The sequence below is a fragment of the Oculina patagonica genome, chromosome 4, assembly GCF_052425735.1.
Source record: "Oculina patagonica isolate OP01 chromosome 4, crgOcupat, whole genome shotgun sequence".
Taxonomy (NCBI): domain Eukaryota; kingdom Metazoa; phylum Cnidaria; class Anthozoa; order Scleractinia; family Oculinidae; genus Oculina; species Oculina patagonica.
Genome location: NC_135761.1, coordinates 9,827,857 through 9,848,665, shown reverse-complemented (window position 1 = coordinate 9,848,665; position 20,809 = coordinate 9,827,857). Strand labels below are relative to the sequence as shown.

General features: G+C 38.3%; 1 protein-coding gene and 1 long non-coding RNA gene across 4 annotated transcripts in view; one reads left to right on the top strand and one right to left on the bottom strand.

Moving 5' to 3' along the window:
- Positions 1-20,809, top strand: part of LOC144649501 (uncharacterized) — a 47,414-nt gene that overhangs the window by 11,865 nt on the left and 14,740 nt on the right. Inside the window, exons 2-5 of one of the 2 annotated variants that reach the window (XR_013569911.1) lie at positions 3,724-3,863; positions 12,583-13,686; positions 16,596-16,721; positions 17,395-17,553. This is a non-coding gene — a long non-coding RNA (uncharacterized LOC144649501). The remainder of the gene's footprint in view (positions 1-3,723; positions 3,864-12,582; positions 13,687-16,595; positions 16,722-17,394; positions 17,554-20,809) is intronic. The other variant, XR_013569912.1, reaches the window with a different exon arrangement.
- Positions 1,629-8,062, bottom strand: LOC144649499 (uncharacterized). 2 transcript variants are annotated; one of them, XM_078509005.1, is made up of 10 exons: positions 7,352-8,062; positions 7,125-7,174; positions 6,728-6,840; positions 6,325-6,370; positions 5,507-5,575; positions 5,270-5,394; positions 4,791-4,827; positions 3,814-3,926; positions 2,697-2,736; positions 1,629-1,984 (listed from the first exon to the last, which is right to left on the bottom strand). In XM_078509005.1, the coding sequence occupies exons 2-10, from the start codon at positions 7,155-7,157 to the stop codon at positions 1,976-1,978; spliced, it is 585 nt and encodes a 194-aa protein (XP_078365131.1). In that variant the 5' UTR covers positions 7,158-7,174; positions 7,352-8,062; the 3' UTR covers positions 1,629-1,975. The 2 variants fall into 2 exon arrangements, with proteins under 2 accessions (XP_078365131.1, XP_078365130.1); XM_078509004.1 differs by having other exon boundaries at positions 7,125-8,062.

The following is a 20,809-nucleotide window of genomic DNA, read 5'->3' as shown; positions in this document are numbered from 1 at the left end:
TCATTCGTGTAACTGGCACATCATGAAATAACATACATTATTTTAATGCATGTTTGCAGATATAGCTACCTGTTGTAGGCTGCAGAAATGTGTGAGAAAAATATTTATTTATTATTTATTAACTCAAAATTACAGAAAATTAAACAGCTTTGTTTGCTCTCTGTATATTATAACAACAAAACAATGGAGCATGCAGTAAAGGCAATTTCCAGCATGGGGATACTTTTTTAGCAAATTCAACATGGCAAATCCACTATATAAAATATATAATTCCGGTGGCCAATATTTATATATTTGTAACAAAATGAATGTGTGACAAAATAAAAGTCTTAAGAACTCAACACAAAAATTAGAAATCGGTTCATTTTAAAAAGGCAATTCCCAGCATGGGGATACTTTTTTAGCAAATTCAACATGGCAAATCCACTGTATAAAATATATAATTCTGGTGGCCAAATATTTATATATTTGTAACAAAATGAATGTGTGACAAAATAAAACAAAAATTAGAAATCGGTTCATTTTAAAAACACAAAAATTAGAAATCGGTTCATTTTAAAAACACAAAAATTAGAAATCGGTTCATTTTAAAAACTATGCCTAACGCTGAAATATATATCGCACCTTTAGTATAGTTTTTGCTTGAAGATTTGATCCAGGCATTCAAACTACATCAAACTAGATTCCAGTTGACTACATGTTCGGATGTAACATTAATGGACTTAAAAATATTATTCTGTACAAGTGACCGATGCAAGGAGCTTGAATGTATGTTTAATATACACCTAATTATTGTACAAAAATTTTATGTTGCCATTCTCTAGCTGCATTTTGAAGGTGGTGTCTAAGTAAATTTTAATATTAAATGAGCAGCAGTGTTTTTTCAAGTTTAAAACACGAGGCGCAGCCAAGTGTTTTAGACTTGATAAAACACGAACTGCGAATTTATTGAACGGCTTAAAAATCGTCTGATGTAGATCAACTCATTCTTGCACTAATATTTAGATTTGGGCTTATTTTGGCCTAGAAAATTGGACGTAAAGTTTAGCCGTCTTTATCAGATATAAAGACACTCGTTAAACAATAATTTCTTTTGTATTTTCTTTATGAATTATTAATGAGGTTTTTAATGAATAATGAATGGTCATATATTACAAAATGTGAAGCTATTTAAATCCCCAAAAATCCCCCCCCCTCCCCTCCTTATAATGAGATGTAATGTTTTTAGATTTAGACTGTTAGGTAGAAAGGATTTTTGCAGATATAGCTCAGAGAGGTTTTTGTTTTTGATTGCTCTTAAAGTTCCTAGGACGAGAGAGCACTTTTAGCACATGTTTATAGTACTAGTTAATGTACACTGTGTATTCGCTTGCTTTTTTTTCTAGGAGTAGTCCATTTAAGGCAATATCCTTATAGGTAGTCTTCCTTACACTTGGGGTCATTTTTATTAACATTCCAAAATAGAGAATTGTTCACTAACTGGCTCATAGTACTTTGCGTCTTCTATTAACCTGATAATCGATGCTGACAAGGAGCATTTGGTAATTTGTTAAGCACATATCAGTTAACAGCATCAGATGTCTATGACTAGAAAAATAGTTGCCACAGCATCATCAAAAGTGGTCAAAACATGAACCTTTTGAAGCTTCCAAAAAGGAAACAAAGGGCCAGAATGCTGATCACTTTTAGCATTGCCATTATGGCAACCAATTTTAATGTCTTAGAGATTTGATCTTGTTTGTGGATTGGCAAAATTACAAGTGTATACAAAACGGTGTATAATAATATTGGGGTCACTGTGATAGAATGACAAACACCGGAAGACTTAAAGTATTCTGAGCCACTTTCAGTGCTGGTTTGTTACATTGTCTAGAAAATTATGCAAACTTTACCACACTCATCATTCTTTTCTCCAAATACAATTTTTAAAATTGGATTTAATAAATTCCCACATGGAGTTCCTCTGTCCAGTTCATCACAGTGCCTGAAGACAAAACAATGCATTTGTTAATTTATTGTAAATCAGATGTTACCCCCATTCCATTTTTCAATATAGAAGTTTAGGACATCTTGTGCCAATCTAAAAAACTGTTGTAGCCCTCCATGCAGTTATTACAAAAAGTGCACTTTTAACTTTTGGTAAGCTGCATGTACAAATGTACTAAATTATTTGAATTCAAATCAGGAGTTGATTTTTATATGTATATTCTTATGTTCAGCATGCGAGCCCTGATAGATAGTTATGTCACTAGAAAGTAAATTTGCTTATCAGTTGCGAGTGTCCATCTGGAATTATTGTTTATGTATGTGCTGCTTGATGTAGACACTACATTAAGGTATCATGTGTGTATGTATAATATATAAAAAAAGGTTAAGTCTGCTTCGAGCCTAGTGGCCCATACAGCTTATCCCCGTTTCCGTAGCATTAAGCGACTAGGAGTATTGCTACTCCCCCCTGGATGAGATGCTAGTCCATCGCAGGGTTACCCCCCAGCAGTAAATTAGCCGGTACCCATTTATACACCTGGGTGGAGAGAGGCACTGTGAGAGTAAAGTGTCTTGCCCAAGAACACAACGCAGCGCCCCAGCCAGGCCTCGAACCCGGGCCGTTCGACTCAGAGGCGAGCGCGCTAACCATTAGGCCACCGCGCCTCCCACATGTATAATATATAATAAAGCAGTAAATATGAACTTACTGGACTTGCAAAATCTACAAAATTTGTATCTTCCTTGCACCTGTACAAATGAGAATAAGCAAAACAGCAATTTGATATAGAAAACCACAGCAAAATTAAAGTTAAAAAACTAAGTTAGTCGATGCATTTAAAAGTACACCAGTAACCCTAGCAGAGGTGTACGGCTACTTTTAGCTCTACCGTTCCCCCTATCAGGAGGGCTGGAAGAAGCCAAGAAAAAAAGAACTGTAACCAAAAAGCATCCTAGTCATCTAATTTATTTTCTTAAGAAGGAAGTAATTTTTGACTGAGAGCCTTATTGGACAGAATTTATTTTAATTGTTTTGCTGTCGAAAGTGCCAATCAATTAAGTGTTTAACTGACCTTTAAAACTGAGATATAAGTTCATTTTGGAACTGCCATATTAGATTTTAAAAGTTTAAATCAAATGGCAGAACAATTTCAAAACTGGTTTTAAAGAAAAGAAAGACTAGTGCAAGAAACTCATTGGGAAGTCGCAACCTGTCAAAATATGGTCACCATGGTCACTATGGTAACATATAACTTGAGCAAAGCATTAACACACCAAAACGTCTTCCAATGAATTTTGTGATAGGTCACAAAGCTTTTTTTTTTTCACAAAGCTTAATCATTTTGCTTCTATCAGAACTTTTTAAGATACAAAGGTTTGAAATCAATCCAGGCACTTGCTCTCCCTCCCCTACCAAGCCAAATAAAGAACATAAAAAAGAAAATAAACATAACTTTATTATCATTAATATGGTTATTTAATAAAAAGAATGAAAATGGTGTTATTATATCACAGAAAAAAAAAATTGCCATCATTCCTACACAGTTTTATCATACATTAATGACGTATTTTAATGGTCAAGTTAAAATAATATACATTTGGAAGTGGCTGTCCCTAGGGACACTAGTTTTGGGGAATTAAGCAAAGTATTTTATTTCTGAAGGGCCCATGATGATTTTTTAATTAAATTTAAGACAATAGATAAATAATCTATGAATATATAATTTCCTGCTACAGGGTCCATCAGCAACTTGAGTGATAAGTTTCAATAGGAAAATAAATTAAACCAACCACCACACACCTTGGATGGCCTTTTTTATGAATTACCTTGCTGCTTGTGAGTCCTCTGCTCTCCACCCAGCGATCGACTGCTTCAGGTAATATATGAGCATCCTTACATGTTGCTTTAAAGTGGTGCCTCTTTCTTGAGTAGTATTTTGCTGTAAATTGGTGGACAAAAGTAGAATTGTCATTCAGATGCATTTTTCGTGCTACAATATTTTAAAGTAGTTGCACTACCTCACTAGATAATCTACTAAATTTATTAATACATAATAATTTGTTTTCGTGGTTGTTTTCGTGGTACTGAAATATAGTTAGATCGATTATTTCATTATAATCAAAAAGTCAATTTTCATCTAATAGATTTAGCAGGAACTGGTAATTGCAGTAAAAACATCTTAGGGTGTACATCGAATTTCCATAATATGTGCTGGGTTTGACCCTTTGTTGGTTCTCGCCTTTCGTGGAGGGTTTTTAACAGGGTTCCCCAGTTGTAACAGTCACAAAATTTCATAATTTTAATTCAATCTGGGTTAATTGAAAAGAGTTAAGCCGAATTTAAAATGTGTAACATGGGGCTAATAATGCCATCTAAAACATTTATTTGTCTTAAAACATTTTACATACGTTCTCACATCTAAAATGAAAAGAAATGAATCGAATCCATGATTACTATGTTAAGATTTATAGTTTGATGAGTATCACGACATACAACAAGTGTAAAAAGCAGCCTAAGGGAGTTGGAGTTTATGTTGACTAACGTTTCCTGGCCCCTTTCTGTAAATTTGAAATTCAATCAAATGAAAAGATGCACTTCCTTGTAAGTTAACTGTCCTTGTGAGTTGTCACAACTGTACTTCTCCTTCTCCTTTGCATACAATTACTATTGCGATTGCTTTACTTATACTATTAATAAATAGTTAGGTTGTTACAAGCCAATGGCAAATGTCTTCCAAAGCAGTTAGACTACTCAGCATCATTTTCAGTTAGTTGAAATTTATTTTTGTTGTACATGCACTAACCTGGCAAAAATTTCTCCATTCTCTGTGTTGGCAAAGACTGTTATAAAAAGAGGAAAATATGCAGTACAATGTTACGAGGGAATCTTTAAATGATTTTTTTTTCTTTTTTTACGCAACTACATCATTAGCATGGCAAGTGTAAGAATATTTCTATTTTAAATTTTTATCCATATACATCGTCACAAAATAATTATATAGATACAAGTGAAACTGTCTACATGACATGTGGTATATACTGTTGATAATGGTCCACATCTACAAATGTGGCAGAACAGAGAACTATATGGCCTGAAATTATTTAGTTGACATGTACATGAGTCAGGATGGAATAGTTGTATGTGGACATTTTAAAACTCGTAGCTCAAACAGGAATAGTACTCTGTTAAGGTTATGGAGAAATTGTTGGCCTATTCAGAAAATAAGGTGATCAAAAACCAAATATTTAAATAATTTGTATTTTTTAAAATACTGTCAATTACCTTGTAAAGTTTGGTCGCAGTGTTCCTCTCCTTGTAGGATAAAATAGAAAATATTTCCATAGGTAACGTAATAGGTCTAGAAGAAGTTTGGTCAGGGAGGTGTCTTTTCCTTGATTGGATTCTTGCTGCTGAAAAAAAAAAATAAAAGAAAAGAATAACAGTAGAAATTGTTTCCAGTAAGTGGCTGATCTGACATTCTTGCTTAAGGTTAACAGCTCTAGCTTTCTAAATACCTACTTGCAGTAACTCTTTTTGTTGTTTCAGGATTCGAGTGACTTGGTCATATTCTGCTTGTCCTTGCCATTCCTACAGCGATCACATAGAAAAATTAATCTCTAATCTTTCAGATGTAAACATAAAACAGTGCGTGGTTATAATACACTCAGCTGGTTATTTAGTGTAAGTGCACAGTAAACTGTGATGTCAAAACACAAAGCTGTTAGCTGGTTGCTGATAGCTCGAATTCACGCAGAATAGTTGTTGATGGTCAGTTGTAAGCTTTTATGTCTTGCGTTTTCGACTTCCTGAGGCTTAACTGACAAAGTTGTATATGCTGGTGGCCTAAGGGGCACTGTATTGGTCACTAGAACAAGAGGGCCAGGGTTTGAGCCTGGTGTCATTGTGCCGTGTTCTTTGGGAGCATTTAACTCACAATGATTCTTTTCACTCAAGTGAAATGGGTATTGGCAAAATACTGGTCAGTAACAAAAATTATGGGGGTAGCCTGTAGTGGTCTTGCATCCCATTTGGGGGAGTAGCATTGGTCGAGAAGCTGGAGATCAATGCCAGCACAAATGAGTCATCAGGCTTGCCATATAGGCCACATTTCCTTTGATGTTAAGTGGCAGTCTCTACTTTGTTGGATGAGTTGTCCACTACTTCATGTTTGTCTGTACGATCAGAATATTGGGGTGCAGCACTTGGTGCATCACATAATAAGTTTAGACTTGGCATGTCTCCTTTAGTGGTGAATTTCTAAGTATCGTTGGTTAACCATTTTAGCAACTAAGGAAGTGCCAGGTGCGAAATATAATTGGCATAAAACACATACATACCGAATTTAAATTTCTCCATCTTTCATTCTCTTGTTCCTGATTAGGACTGTGAAAAAGACAAGTATGTCTTAGTTAAATTACTGTGCCATTCTTACATTACACAGGTGCAGAACGTTATATTAGTACTTTATTGTCACATATTATGTGAATGTGGTTGACAGTTTTCTGTCAGTGGTAGTGTTTTGGTTTTTTAAATGTAAACCCTACAAGGGTTACTCTGCCTTTTTATAAAGAGGCTTACAGGCAGGCAAATTACTACCTAAAGACAACAAAAACGTTTTATTACAAACACCAAGCTGTAATTAAAAACATTGAACCTGTTAGAATATTGTTTGGTTGCAGAGATCATAGCTCCGTACCTTGGTACAATGCGAGAAAAAGCAAAACCATGTAATATACATACCTTGTAGCCTGGGATTTCTTTCGTCCTTGACAAGTCAAGTCGACGTAGTTCATTACTGTATGTTGTAGTTCACACAGAGATCTGTGGAAGTTTGTTTCTTGACTTAACTGGCGCTGTAATAAGAAATATAAAAACGTTATAATTTATTGGAAGCAGTTATTCAGGAATGGGTTAATGCAGATGATATCTTAATAGAACCGAACAAAGTTGGTGTTTCATGGACTTTTCTTATTTGTGGCATAAACAACCAAACAAGAAAACTAACAGAAAGCGTGATCATTTGTTTAATTGTTTAAAATTAAAATGAGAGTGAGCTACAACATATTTAAATTTATTTCTTTGGTGGCCAACGTAAGTGTAAATTTCGTAACTGCATTTTAACCCAACATAGACTCACCTCGCGTCGTTCTTCTTGTGGCATTTGGTTCATAATTTTCACAGACTTGCCTGAAATCCATCATAGAAAAGTAAACGACAAAGTGAACATGCGAAGATTGAAGAGGCGAACCTGACTTGGTTATTTAAACGAAGTTGTTTGCCAGCCGATTACTTTGCGCGAAACTGTTTTCCCCCGCGAAGTCAGAGAAATTCGCATTTGTGTTATGAAAAAAATGTTCCTTTTACCTGCTTTTTTAACGTTCGTATCGTGAAAAGCCTTCCTTTTTGTACCACCTGAGGCACTGTCGATTTTCTATCGGAATTAATTCCTTGCAAAGATCTGGTGTCATTTCAGTCAGTTCTAACCCGGCCTGCGCCAGAAAGCTGTTGTGATGCGAGGCTGATTGATATCATAGGGATATGGGAGCTCCGACCGGGGATGGGGGCACTACGTAAATGGCCCTGATCCTGCTCGTATCGTTTATGAACTCGCGATCTTCCATCGAATGTTCTTGTCAAACTTCCAATCTAATACGCAGCGTTCTGAATCTGTTCGTTGTTATAGATTCTCATCTTCTTCAAAAACATTGGCCCATCCCGATTGTTTTGGTGAAGTAAAGATAGAATCCACAAAACATTGCAGTGGTCAGAATCTCTGGCGTATTTGTCACACCAAACTTCTCTCTGCCCCTCTCGTCTTTGTTCTTTAGAGTTTTGATCATTCTCTGTTTTTGATTTCTCTTAGGATTCCAAGGCATCTCGATAATCTTTATCTTGGATGTTGTCCCAAATTGCTTTGCTGTCCTCAGAGCAACCACGAGATCGTTCGCGTTTCTGTTTCAGTCTCGTGACACATTACAAACTTCAAAATTCGTGGAATTGTAACAGGAACGCGAGCTCCTCACGCATGAAAGAAAGAAATCAATCGGCTTTAGAGTATCGTCAATGTGCATACCAGAATTGGTGACCTTGAGCGTCCGGCCCAGTAACGTTTTCGTGCTGACTAACATCAACCAATCACCTTATATGGTATGGGTCGCACTTGGAAAAGTTTCGCCAGAATTTGTTTACTTTGCGGTGAAAATCTGTCATCAGGGCGCTTTGCGTAGTGCGACCCTAGGTTTTCCAGTTGGCAAAAACTTTGCAAATCGGCAAAAACATCAAAGAGGCCGTAGTGCTTGGGTGGGGCAGGCAGATTTTCGAAAACTCGACCTAAACAATACGAATCACAGCGGTAACTGTCAACGCTTGTCAGTGAAACATAAAACACGTTCGATATGAACAAGCACGGCAATATTCAGTCCGCGGCTCCGCGCTCTTTATGAAGGGACTTGCTTGTTATTATAATTATTCGCAATTTCAAGGGTGTTTTCGGCAATAGCGTCGAATACCCACAATACATATTTTTTTGTATTCCAGCCGAGCACTTCACGGGCGAGTTCTCTACAAGGAAACACTGCAAGCGAGCGCTATGCAGTCTTGGCAGGCAGTTAAAACCGTCATTTCATTCGTTTGCCCATTCCCCATACATCAAACGTGCAAAAAAACAACAAACAAACTGGTGCTGGTTCCGTTAAGCTGAATAATAAGAAGGAGAATCACCGTATTTATGATCACTGCTTCACCGTTCCTTTCGCTTTACCTGATTGCGATATGTCTTCTAAAATCATCAGGTTAGACATGTGTTTTTTTTTTCTAACTTCTATGACAGTTGCCTCTCACAAGTGCGACCCTGCTTAGTTTGACAAAAGTTTTCCTTTCCGGTTTTGGTTTCAAAATTTTGCGGTTTCTTAGCCGGCAAAGATGAAAACTTTTCCTAAGTGCGACCCATACCATACCCAAGTAGAAAACTACGTCATGTGCTACTTATAATTCGTAAATTGTTTTGATTGATCAAAAAATACTCAAAAGATGCCGACGAGTTAAGCTTATTGACCCGTGTTGGCATGTCACTGTGGTCCGTTTCCTGTTTTGATGTTGCAATACGTTAGAGTTTTATTCTAGTAAATGACAAATGCACAATAGCCAACTTTTATTCGTATGACCCAAGCTTGGCGTTCAATTGGCGTGGTCTCGACGGCGTATACATAATAAGATCACAACTACGGAGACTCGAGAACGTGTACGTTTAAAAGTGTTCAAGCTGTCATGCCGGAAACTAACATGCTGAATTTATATCACTTCTATTTTTGCAGAAGTTTTGTTATTTATTAGTATTTTTTTGATTGAATGATTATCATTTTCATTGCCTTTTCCAGTTCTTTGTGATAACTTATGTTATTTTTATTAGCTGAGCGCATTATGGTAAAAGCGCTGACTGATCTAGAAGGTGTCCTGACTGAAACGTCAAAGGAAACTGAAGCTTGAACAAGCATGACCCATGCAATGTCATTCATTATTTTATTTTGGGAGCTGCTGATATGCACCAATCCTTCAGCATAATTGAATGCGGATTTGTGTAGAAAATGAAGCACATTGTGAAATCTTTGGGCTAAAATTGTTTGACGCGACGGAACAGACACTTCGATAACTTTTGCTCTTTCCTTAATTGCGACTAAGAAACATTAAAGGGGCTTTGTCACGGATTTTAACACGATATATGAAAAGCCAAAATTTACATTTGTGTCGTAGGAAACCTAAAAATAATAGTCCATTTTCATTACAAATTGCTATATTAGAGCACTGAAACTGTTAACAAGCATCTTTGGCTGCAGATGGCTAGGATGGAAATGGATTGCAACTTGAAACTTGAGGCTAAACCGTTCAAGTTGTTTCCGCGGGTCTTAAAAAAATCGATATTTATTGCCGAAGTTTGATTTTTATACCCAATTTAAATTTATTCTTGCCTTTAGATGTTCAAAGCTAATGTTTTGCGTGGGTTAAGTTGCCTACCACTAATTTCCGAACATGTTAGACCAAAAATATGCGAAATCCCCGTGACGTAGCTCCTTTGTTAAAAGTTTAAGACTCGATTAAGACCTTTCAGGCCTGTCCATGTATCAACATCACTGAGTACACTAAGAAGTTTGACGCGTAAACTAATTAAATTCTACAGTCTTAAAAATCGAAACGACTCGTATTCGACATTGATTCAGACGTCGAACATCGGTCTACTGAACTAATGATCTCAATATATTTCATTTGCGTTGTTGCTCAATGTGGGGGCAACAGCACGGGCCTAGGAGGTTCCCGACGGGGCTTTTAGGTTCGGTCGGTATACATGATTAACCCGGTCAATAAAGCGGGCCGTTTCCGATTTCCTCCATGCATCTGTTTCAAAACGAGGCTTGTACCTCATCAACATCTAACGTCATTTTAAAAATTTATCATGTGACTAATTTCAGCGCGATAAATGTGAATATATTCCTAAGCTGTGTAAGATTTGAGGTTTTATTAATTATTTGTGTACTTGACATGTCTTTGGAAATATGCTTAAGTGTAGTAATGAATGATATCAACAACTTTTGTAGTGGAAATTTAACTGTAGTTATGAATTTAAAAAGTTGATTTTTTTAATAACGTCCTGAATAGGGCTAAAACGAGATGATCCAATACCCTTCATCGACCAATTCTTCCCTAGAGGTTGATTACTCCGTTTTACAGACGTATACGTCTTGTTATATAGTTTTTGTAAGGTATTCATTTGTTTACAGTCTGTCTTGACAATATTCAACTTACGATGCCAACAAAATACTATCACAATAAACCAAAGCTTGGGTATGTGCAAACTTGCAATACAGGAAAAAACCGTGAGTAAGAACCTAATTTTTAAGAACCTGTTAGGCTGAATAGACCTGAATATACCAGTTAGACACCCTCTACATAAGAACCTCTTTACCCTAAAATTTGGAAATATGTTGTTACTTTCTAAAATCGATTTAACATAGTACTATATGCAAACTGGCCTTTGTTCACGGATCGCTGATTAAGAATTGGGGAAAATTGGACCCATTGTTCTGTGTATGAACAATGAGGTGGATCCGGAGCACAGGCCGACAGGATATACGAAAGGGGTTGGGCGGGCGGGCACTTCAAATAGAAAATATCTATCGATCCCTCCCAACACCCCCACCCACCCAGACTCCCTCTTCCAATTTCTCTCGAGAACGCGCTTCCAACGAGTGGCCGTGGGTTTTACGGGAAAACAGAAGCCCATAAAATGGGGCAATTCGCATTTATAGTCTTGAATATATTAACCGGTGCGAGTCCCACGCCTTTTGTCACATTCCAGCGCTTAATCAGCTTCCGTGGAAAGTATTGGCCAGTTTGAATAGAGGAATAGACCCCATCTTTTACAGCTTATATGAGTGTTATTATTAGCAAGCACCCAAATCGTGCTGCAGAATTATTAGAATACCTGCCTTTAAGTCGTTATGCAGCTAAATATCACAGAGGCCTAGGCTGGTGTGTTTACGATGTCAAGTTTCGCCAAAAGGTCGCTGCCAACAAAACCATTAAGTGGTCGGTCATAGACAGCCAGCCTTACCTGCGATTCTAACTTTAATCCTGATCGTCTCCTTACAAATCAGACCTAGTGTTCATGCCAAAGTCTTTACCTAAATACATGCTGGTCCGATTAAAGGTTTCCAGTTCCCTGTAGGTGCAGCTACTACAGCTGCCTCAGCCAACTTACCCCCTTGGCTCATTAAGGTTTTGGGGCGATGGTCCTCTGACTGTTTTGAAAGGAACATTAAAACCCCACCCTCAGTTCTAGCACTGGTTCCCCAGACTCTCATTGACTTCTTGTAATGTGCGTTATTTCTACCTTTTGAGTTTTTTCCTATTTTTACTGTGGCTCATCAATAGGGGAATGCTTTGCATTTTGTGAAGTGCTCCTCCTGTCACACTTTTGTCTCCATAGACTCGACGTTTTGTACTCCTGGGATATACATATAGGTTAGTGGGTCAAAGCCGACCCTGAGGGGAGGCCCAACTCCCTTCCCTATATCGGTATGTGCACCTTCCATCTAGGTTAGTGGAGGCCCAACTCCCTCCCCTATATCGGTATGTGCACCTTCCATCTAGGTTAGTGGAGGCCCAAGTCCCTCCGATCGGAGGGGAGGCTTAACTTCCTCCTCTCTACCCAGGAACCGTCACAGTCGGCCCTGGGAGGAGGCCCAACTCTCTCCTCCATACAGGTGTGTGTACCACCCTGGTGGTAGGCTTTTCTTTAGCTGACAAAAATGCAGGAGTACATGGGGCTGACTTGTATTGTTTTCATGGAGCCCTTTGTCACCCACTTCCCCATTTTCAGCCACACCAAGTTGTTGTTATTGTTACTGTTTAGTTTAATAATTTTGGGTCTGATCCCAAACATGAGAAAGTTGATTAATATGGCCATGAGGAGCGAATAGTAGACGAATACGTAACAATCTGACATGCATTTTGAAGGTGTAACTATATTTTTTCTTACGCGTAAAGTTTTTTTGTATAGTTATTGTCAATTTGTCTTACTATAAAGTTATTGTTTCCCGTAGATAAACATAAGGATTGATGTCAGAAACAAAGCAACATGGAGTAAGTTTGATTACCTGCCATGCCGAAAGAAATGAGCCTGGGTTCAAATCTCCGTTAGCACTTGGGGAGTTGACCAGACATGAAGTTGAGCCAAATATTGGAACTGCGTTACTGTCTTTGACTTCATTGATTTCAAAAGCCCGTAAAGACCATGACCATCTGCCACTGTATCATTGATTTGTTTCCTGAGATCGCGGACTAAATGGTCAAACCAGTTGCGTGTATTTCCGCTGGATTGTCAGTGTAATCTTAATTGTGACCTTTTAAATAGTGGGAAGTTTCTTCTTGGAAGTTATTTTAAAGCCGTTGTTTAAAGATGTGTAAGCAAGGGGTTTATGATCATCTCAATACTCACCTTAGCCCTTCCGTGAAGACCAGACGAAAGCGTTCATTGGCTTGCAGAAATGCAACTTACTTTCCAACAGGTGGTGTTCCTTATTTTGTCTACCTGCATATCAGATCAAAGCATTTTAGATTGTAGGGTGGTTGGTAGCTCAAGACCGCATTTCATTATGTAAGGACAACCAGTGATACGGCTGCCTAAATCGCACTACCACAGTGACGAATTATATCTTTATCAAGGGATGATGTTATGATATCTTTTCCTGGGAAAGCATCAAAGGAACTGGTAAAAATCTTCTTGAAAATCTTGGCGAACTTTGTGAACATCTTCACTGATAGAGAGAAGGGCGAGAAAAGCGTCGTCCGCTTATGATGGTGTAATTTGGTTTGCAGCAATTACTTTGGTCGTCATTTTATGAAAAACTAAGCGGCTACAAAGGAAACTAGCGGTAGTGAGGTTGATAAGATTTTTAAAACGTCGCAATTCTTGATTATATTTTTGGTACGTTGGGCGCGACCTGCACCATTGGAAAAGCTCTTCGTATTTTGTCACATGAAACAGTACACAAACAGCTCCACTTGCCCAAAGAAGGAAAGAGGTGCAAATCAACAAGGGCGAAGGAAGATAAAGCTTTTGAGTCGTGCTATAGTACAGTGGCACGTTACGAATGGTGTTTCGTGGAACAGAGAAAGATGTTTAGTCAGTGGTGGTCAGTTCACAGGTGGGTGATACTGTTATAGAGAGAGTAGTCTTTGCTTTTACTTGCTTTTTCTGGGAAACGTCAATCAAAAAAGAAAGACAATGAGCGGATGTTGACTAAGTGGGGTGCTGAGGAATAAAAATTCAGCAGCTTGCTAAACAGACAAATCAATAAAATTACATCATGGGCGAAGATGTGGAAGGAGATCTTAAACATATCTGCTAAATAAATAAATAAATAAACAAATAAGTAAATAAATTGACATTATTTAACGAGGATTGCACTTAACAGTCTTGCGGCTAACAAACCTGTGGCCTTCAGATTCCCGATAGAATTGGAGTTTATAAGTATTAGTTTTTATGGAGGAAGGAAAACCAGAGGACCCAGAAAAAAACGAACCCTTGGAGCAATGATGAGAACCAACAACAAACTCAACCCACATAGACGCCCGCTCCGGGTCCAGCGCTCTCATCACTGATCCATCCCTGCTTGTCTCAGTAGTTCCAGTTATACCTATTTCTAGTGGCAGTAGTGGGTGATTAGCAGTGCTTTAAGCATAGCTTGACAGTTGCCGAAACCATATAATGGTCTGATGCTACATCTGTTCCTTACTTTTACTCTCGCATCCTGGTAAGACAGTCTGAACCCCTGACACACACGGTCGGTCGTATTCTCTGTCACATAGTCGAGTTATCCCCATGCGCCTGTGTTCGAACACTCTGCCCGAATAACCAGATTGTTTTAATTTGGGCACAGAAATCTTCAAACAGTCGTCTGTTTTCATTCATTCTTGCAACACCATGTCTGGCGATGACTTGCTCATACCCTTTGTTGACAGCTCCTATCTTTGCATCAAGGTCTCCCATGAGTTTGGCTCACGAGCCAGATCCCGGCTGCCTTCTCCAATGCAAGGCTCCCGACCCTCCAACCGGCAGTAAAGAATGTAGCAGACACTAAGGATGGTCCCCAGCTGCGTTGAGCCTTTTACAATCAACACAGGAACATGTGGTCCCATCCTTTTTGCGGAACAAGACAATTGGCGACGCCCATGAACTTGATGAAGGTTCGATAACCCACGCTAAATCATGTTCTCGATACCCGCCGCGGCCTCCGCCCGTTGACTGCACTCTGTAGTTTAAAATGAAGGTTCATTTACTGAAATTATGTCTGATACCTCTTCCTGTTGGCTGTGTGTGCCGTCTTTAATAAGGACAATGATAACGTGTGACAAAAGCGGACCTAGCGGTCACGCCCTTCTTACAGAAAAATTAACCCACATAGCAACCGCCAAACCGCAAATTACCATACGCCATTTCGCCACGTTGTCAGGTTCAACTGGGCACTCTACGACCACATGGCCACAAAGTACTATTCATAATTTGATAAGGCTAGATACGACCTCGCGATTTTCCATACGCGACAAGGGCAAATGAACAATAGCGCCATGATAGGAGCCAACGCAGTATTCAGTGACAGTTTTTCGTTTCGTACATGGGTGTTGTAGACCAGAATGCAATATTTCATTCTGGTCGTTCTTACTCCACAACACCTGATCATGTTTTGTACGTGACGGATTGACGGAATCATTGAAAAACTGACTAGACCACCTTTCTCAGTTCTGAGTAGGCTCGATTACCAACCACTGTTCGGGAAAATGAGCCGACTAGACGCGAGAAATCTAATGCCCCTGTACGATATTCAAACTGCTTTTTCAAATATAAATCGACCGATATATAGGGCCTCTTCATATGATCCCGGTTGACCGGGCTGGCCCAGTTACCGAGATCTCGGCTCACTCCTATTTTCTTGTAAAATTTTGGATGTGTTCATATGAGAAGGTGGGCCAGCCCGGTTACCGATATCTCGGTTTCTGCAACCGAGATCTCGACAACCGGGAAGAATATTTTCCCATATGAACGCTCCATCCCGGTCGCCGGGACGCAACTTTTTTTGAGAAAATAGCTTCCCTTTCGTAATTGGGCGGTCCAAATGGTTTAATTTTGCCTTGTATCTATTTCCACTTCAGAAATATGCGAATTAGCTTTATAAATAAAGTTACATGGGTCAATAAAGCTACGATAGTCGCGAAAGATGCAACTTTATGTGTCGCCATTTTGCCTTCGTTTCTTGAATTTTGTCCCCGTCAACCGGGCTAAAATTTTCCATATGAACAGAGGTCAAAATCCGTCCTGGTAACTGAGACAGCTCGTAAACCGGGCTCATGTGAAGAGGCCCATAGTTTCAAATGTACAAAGATATTAGTCAACTCTTCGAGGATCATGGGCCCAGGGACGTTATAGTACTTAGCGTTGGTCTAGGTAATAAACTGACCAACAGAACGTTCAGAGTTACGGTAACTACGGTCGAAACTACGGATATGTTATACCAAATCCGTTGCCGTATATGTGCTCAATATGTGATAAGATGGATGATAAGACAGTAACGTGAGTTAGCAGTGAGCGAGAACGCGCTTTAACTTTCGTGAGAAAGTGACCTGTACCCAAAAGGTCTACGATATTTTAGAGTTGTTGTGTCTTTAAAATGAGATAGCATCTAAAATATGCTTGTAGTAGTAATGCTTTATCTTGTTTTGCTTTGATAGTTTCGATTGCCAAGCTTCGTACTGCTCTTTGTTGCCAGTATTTTCTAGTGGCTTACCACAATTTCTGTACCGACCGGTAGAAAAATAATAAGCCTACCGATTGTTACGGACGTCTTTTTTATTTGCCATGAAAAGATTTAAGTTTAAGAACTTATCAAGATGAACTTGAATTGTGCGGTTTCTGAAACAAACAAAAGAAAAACAGAAGTGCATGCCAAAGAGTAGATGATTGTCTACCATTCATTGTTTATAACTTTTGTATCTCAGTACTACTACATTAGTTAAGTGCAGCGGCGGAAACTCATGCCAGAATATGTCGTATTGTTAGCCCACAGGCGGAAATCCGTCTTCTGTCAGACAGCACGAATTTAAGTCGAAATGGTTGAGGAATGTATAGAAGCAATGAAAGAAGAAGCTACAATAGATGGCACATAGGCCCTCTACACAAGATTTGGTAAGATCTTTTAGTTTAATCCGATTCTCTATGACTTTGATTTTCACTCGTAGCTAGCAAAACGTAAGCTGCTGTGCTGTTCTGTTATTCATCTGTGACGGCCCTGTTTCGGCTGGTCTGTGAGCCGGACCTCATTTTCATCTATAACTTTAACGCTGTAATATTAAGAAGAATTAAATGATTTCGTGTAAGTTATTGATGAGGTACAAAAGTGATCCATGAAATAGACGAGTTTCATGCATACACATACATGTTTTATTTGTGCAGTAGGTGTAGTTACACTGTGACGACATGACTAAAATCAACTTCTAGTTGTGTCGACTCGCCAAGACGGCTTGTTGATTTGACATTCCGTTTTTATTACAGTGAACTATACGTCTTTAATTCTACTGGTGTAAACATTTTTGGAAGATTTGAGTATATATCTAAGGTAGAAAAAATGTCCACGAGGTATTTGTGGCGCCGCGAAGGATTATGGGACGTAAGAGTTGAACAAACACGGCGATTCGGTTCGTCGGGTGACGTGAAGTGGTCGTTCGACTGAATACACAAAGGATGCTATAAACACGAGGTTGCGTATCTTTTTAACAAGTTACAGAAACGCTGACGTTTCTTTCTTTGAAAACTTAAAAAAGCCTACATTTTATTGATTAATTTCTGCCTTCACCAACAGGGAAGGTGAGGATCCTTGCTGAAAACGAGCGATAAGTCGTCTTACGTGTGACTAGAGAGGTGGATGAGAACTTTGTCATTTACTCTCCTCCTCTGACGGTTGGAACAAAGTAGTTGGACATCATACATGGAACGATGCAATGGCAAAGTACGAATATAGGTAAGTACAATGAAAATTATTGCTATGGTTCATATCAGTGACAGGTAGCTTCTCGTCTATTATGGTGGGATTTCAAAATCTTGTCGTCTTTCTCTCTTTTATTCTACGTTGTATTATAAAGAAAGTGATTTAAGTGGAAAAATCGATTCGACCGAAGTTGTGCTTTAACATCAAAATAAAAGTATCGAACAGTCTTCTGCCACTGTATTTGATCTTTAAGGTTTCCTGACTTCAGTGCTTTACGGCTGCTCAGGAGTAAAATTTGCTTCATGTGCATCTTTTTTTTTTTGTGGTCTCTTTCTTTTTGTATCGAGAAATAGATTTCGGTTCGGTAAATTTGTTATTGATTATGCACATTTTTGCAAAGCGTGCTCCTTTTTAATTTGTACTTTACGAGATGTCGAGTTAAACAAATAAATTCTGCTTTATGCAAAGCGTTTGCCATGAGAGCTTTTCATATTGTGTTGTTGTGAAAGTTGCTAACTTATTTTTTTCTTTTCTTTGCTGACCAAGAATGAAATGCTAATCTTGACTCTTTTTCTTGGTTCATAAAGTCGTTTTTTTTTGGCCAAGGAACTGATTTATTCTCCAGCCATCTATCAGTTCATAAAATAAACATTAAAGCTGTGAGTCATTATTTCTGCATAGTTATGTTATCGTGGAGATTGAGGTATGACACCTACTGGTTAGTCATTTAGCTTTGAGTAAAAGAAATGACACACCTGTAGTTAGCTACCTATGTGGGGTTTAGAACAAAAGTTTTAGTTGGGACTGATTCAGCACTAGCATGTCTCAGCGTGTCTGCAGAATATCGTTTGTTCTGACCTTGCATAAACTAACGTAAGTATAATAACTAATATAATGTTGATGATAATAATGACATTTTTTCTTGTTACGACTCTCGTTATCTTTGTGTTGTTACCACTAGTTAAAGAAAGTTTCACCAAAAATTTGAAAAAGAGGCAGATTAAACTATTCATAGCCATTGCTAGTTGCCCAAAATGTAATAGCACTTGATGCTCGGCTGGCGGCATGTATACAGTTTAATGTCGAGCATCACTACCGATGATCACTATCAGTCGCCAGCTTAACAAAATTGAAAAAAAGGTAAAAGTGACGGGTCACTTACCGCAGGTGAGCAATCAAATGTACAGTGTCTCCCACGTGGAATAAACAATTGTTTTATTTATTAACAATGTCTCTCTAACGGAAGTCAGCGATGAGCGAAGTTATAATTAACGAAATCACAGTGCTCATTGTTTGCCTATGCCGACCTCAGTTGGTTGAGTACTTGAAGGATTTTAAGTACGAATTGCAAGACTTCGTTGTCCAGTGTATATTTGGCTAACCTTCATATGACTTTAGACTGACATGTACTTTACAGGGACAAAAAATGGCAATGTCACGCTTTTATCTTGGCATACCCCATAGCTTCATTTTGTTGCATGTTCATTTTGTTGGCTATCGCAATGTATAGATGCTAAAATCAGCCAAACAAGGTTTCTTGAGTTAGATTTGAACACTTATTTAATCGAGTCAACTATTTTCGTCAATCTTCCCGAATTTTATGCATGTAGTTACTAGTTTATTTAAAAGACGTTGCTCCAATATCACAGGTGGAGCCAACCAGTTGGAATGAGCGAATGATTAACGATCAGCTTTGAAGGGGGTCACGCTATTGTGATCACCATTGTAGGTTTTCTTTAATTATGAATTACAGACATGAAACATTAATTTACTATGATGTGTCAACTACACAATGAGCTAAGATGATTTCTGAGTATTATAGATCCCAACTTCATGCAAATAAAGTAGAACTTATTTAATGCCTGACCGCCTGGCAAAAATAAAATTTAGTTTTAAAATGCACTCCTTTGATATTTTATCAAATTTTGTCCGCCCGTGCATGTTTTGGGCTTCCTTGTTTGTCGTTTTGTAATTTTCTACAGATTTAAAAGAGCTACGTCACGGAAATCTCGCAGCTTTTTTGTCTGAACTGTTCGGAAATTAGTGGTGGGCAACTTAAGCCAAGAAAAACATTATCTTTGAACATCTGAAGGAGGATATAACCTTTATTTTCGGAGAGAAATGAAACCACGGCTATAAATAGAATCAATTTTTCAAGTGGCAATCCATTTCCCTCCTAGCCATCCGCAGGCTAAGACGCTTGTTAACAGTTTCAGTGTTCTAATATAGCCGTTGCTTATAAAAAATGGACCATTAGTTTTAGGTTTCCTACGACATAAATAAATATTTTGGTTGTTCAAAAATTTGTTTAAATTTGTGACAAAGCCCCTTTAAATCATTGTTTGAAAGTTTCTTCTAATTGGTGACCAGTTTATATGTAACTCCATCACCTAAAATGGCCTATTGCTGTAGCCACTTTAATCAGGGCCTCTTAACTTAACACCGGGAACCTCACCGACAAAACATTTTGATGCCCATTGATGTTTGCTGTCCAAAACAGCTGTTTCATTCAAAGCTTAACTGATAAAGACAACAATCAAACGTGGCCACACTTAGAGTTGAGTTAAATTCTTGGTTAAGGGATGAGCCACTGACATGGCGTATGTAAGTGATTTAGGCAGAGCTCCTAGCTGAAGGGGTTTGTATCGTGGTTGGAATTTAAAACTGGTCTTGAGGTTTATACATGAAAAAAAATGTCTTTTTCAACTTTCGTACAAGGTATACAGCAACAGTCTCTGAGTCTCCTCACGTTCATTTGGTCGTAATAACCTTTTGAGGATTCTCAGACTTTGGGAAGACGAGAATTCTTTTGCTCCCTTCCGTCGCCTTTTACTCGTCTTCCCACTTTCGGATTTAGCAGGTACTTTCGTAAGGATCACAATTTTCAGTCAGGTGAAATGTGCACCATGAGTGAAGGCATATTTGGGCCGATCCATGTTAATAATATAGGAAACGTTTTTTAATATAATTATGACGAGAAGAAATGGACGAATGTTGTTGACAAGACTAGAGCAGAATTAATATTAATATCACTTTGGCACAGCTCACTGTGTCTGTATTTCGATTGTTTCTTAACAACAAGTACAGTTACGTTTGAGGATGATACTTTCGAAACGTCATAACTTTCGGAGGGTCACTATTTTCGGGATTTTACGATTAACAGTATACCGGATGTACATTGAGATTTGTGAATTATCATTGAATGCCGGTCTCACCACTCCCTTAACCGGAAAAATAACCGGCTTGTCACAGTATGTAAATGGATAGAAACGAAAACTGAAACAGCGTT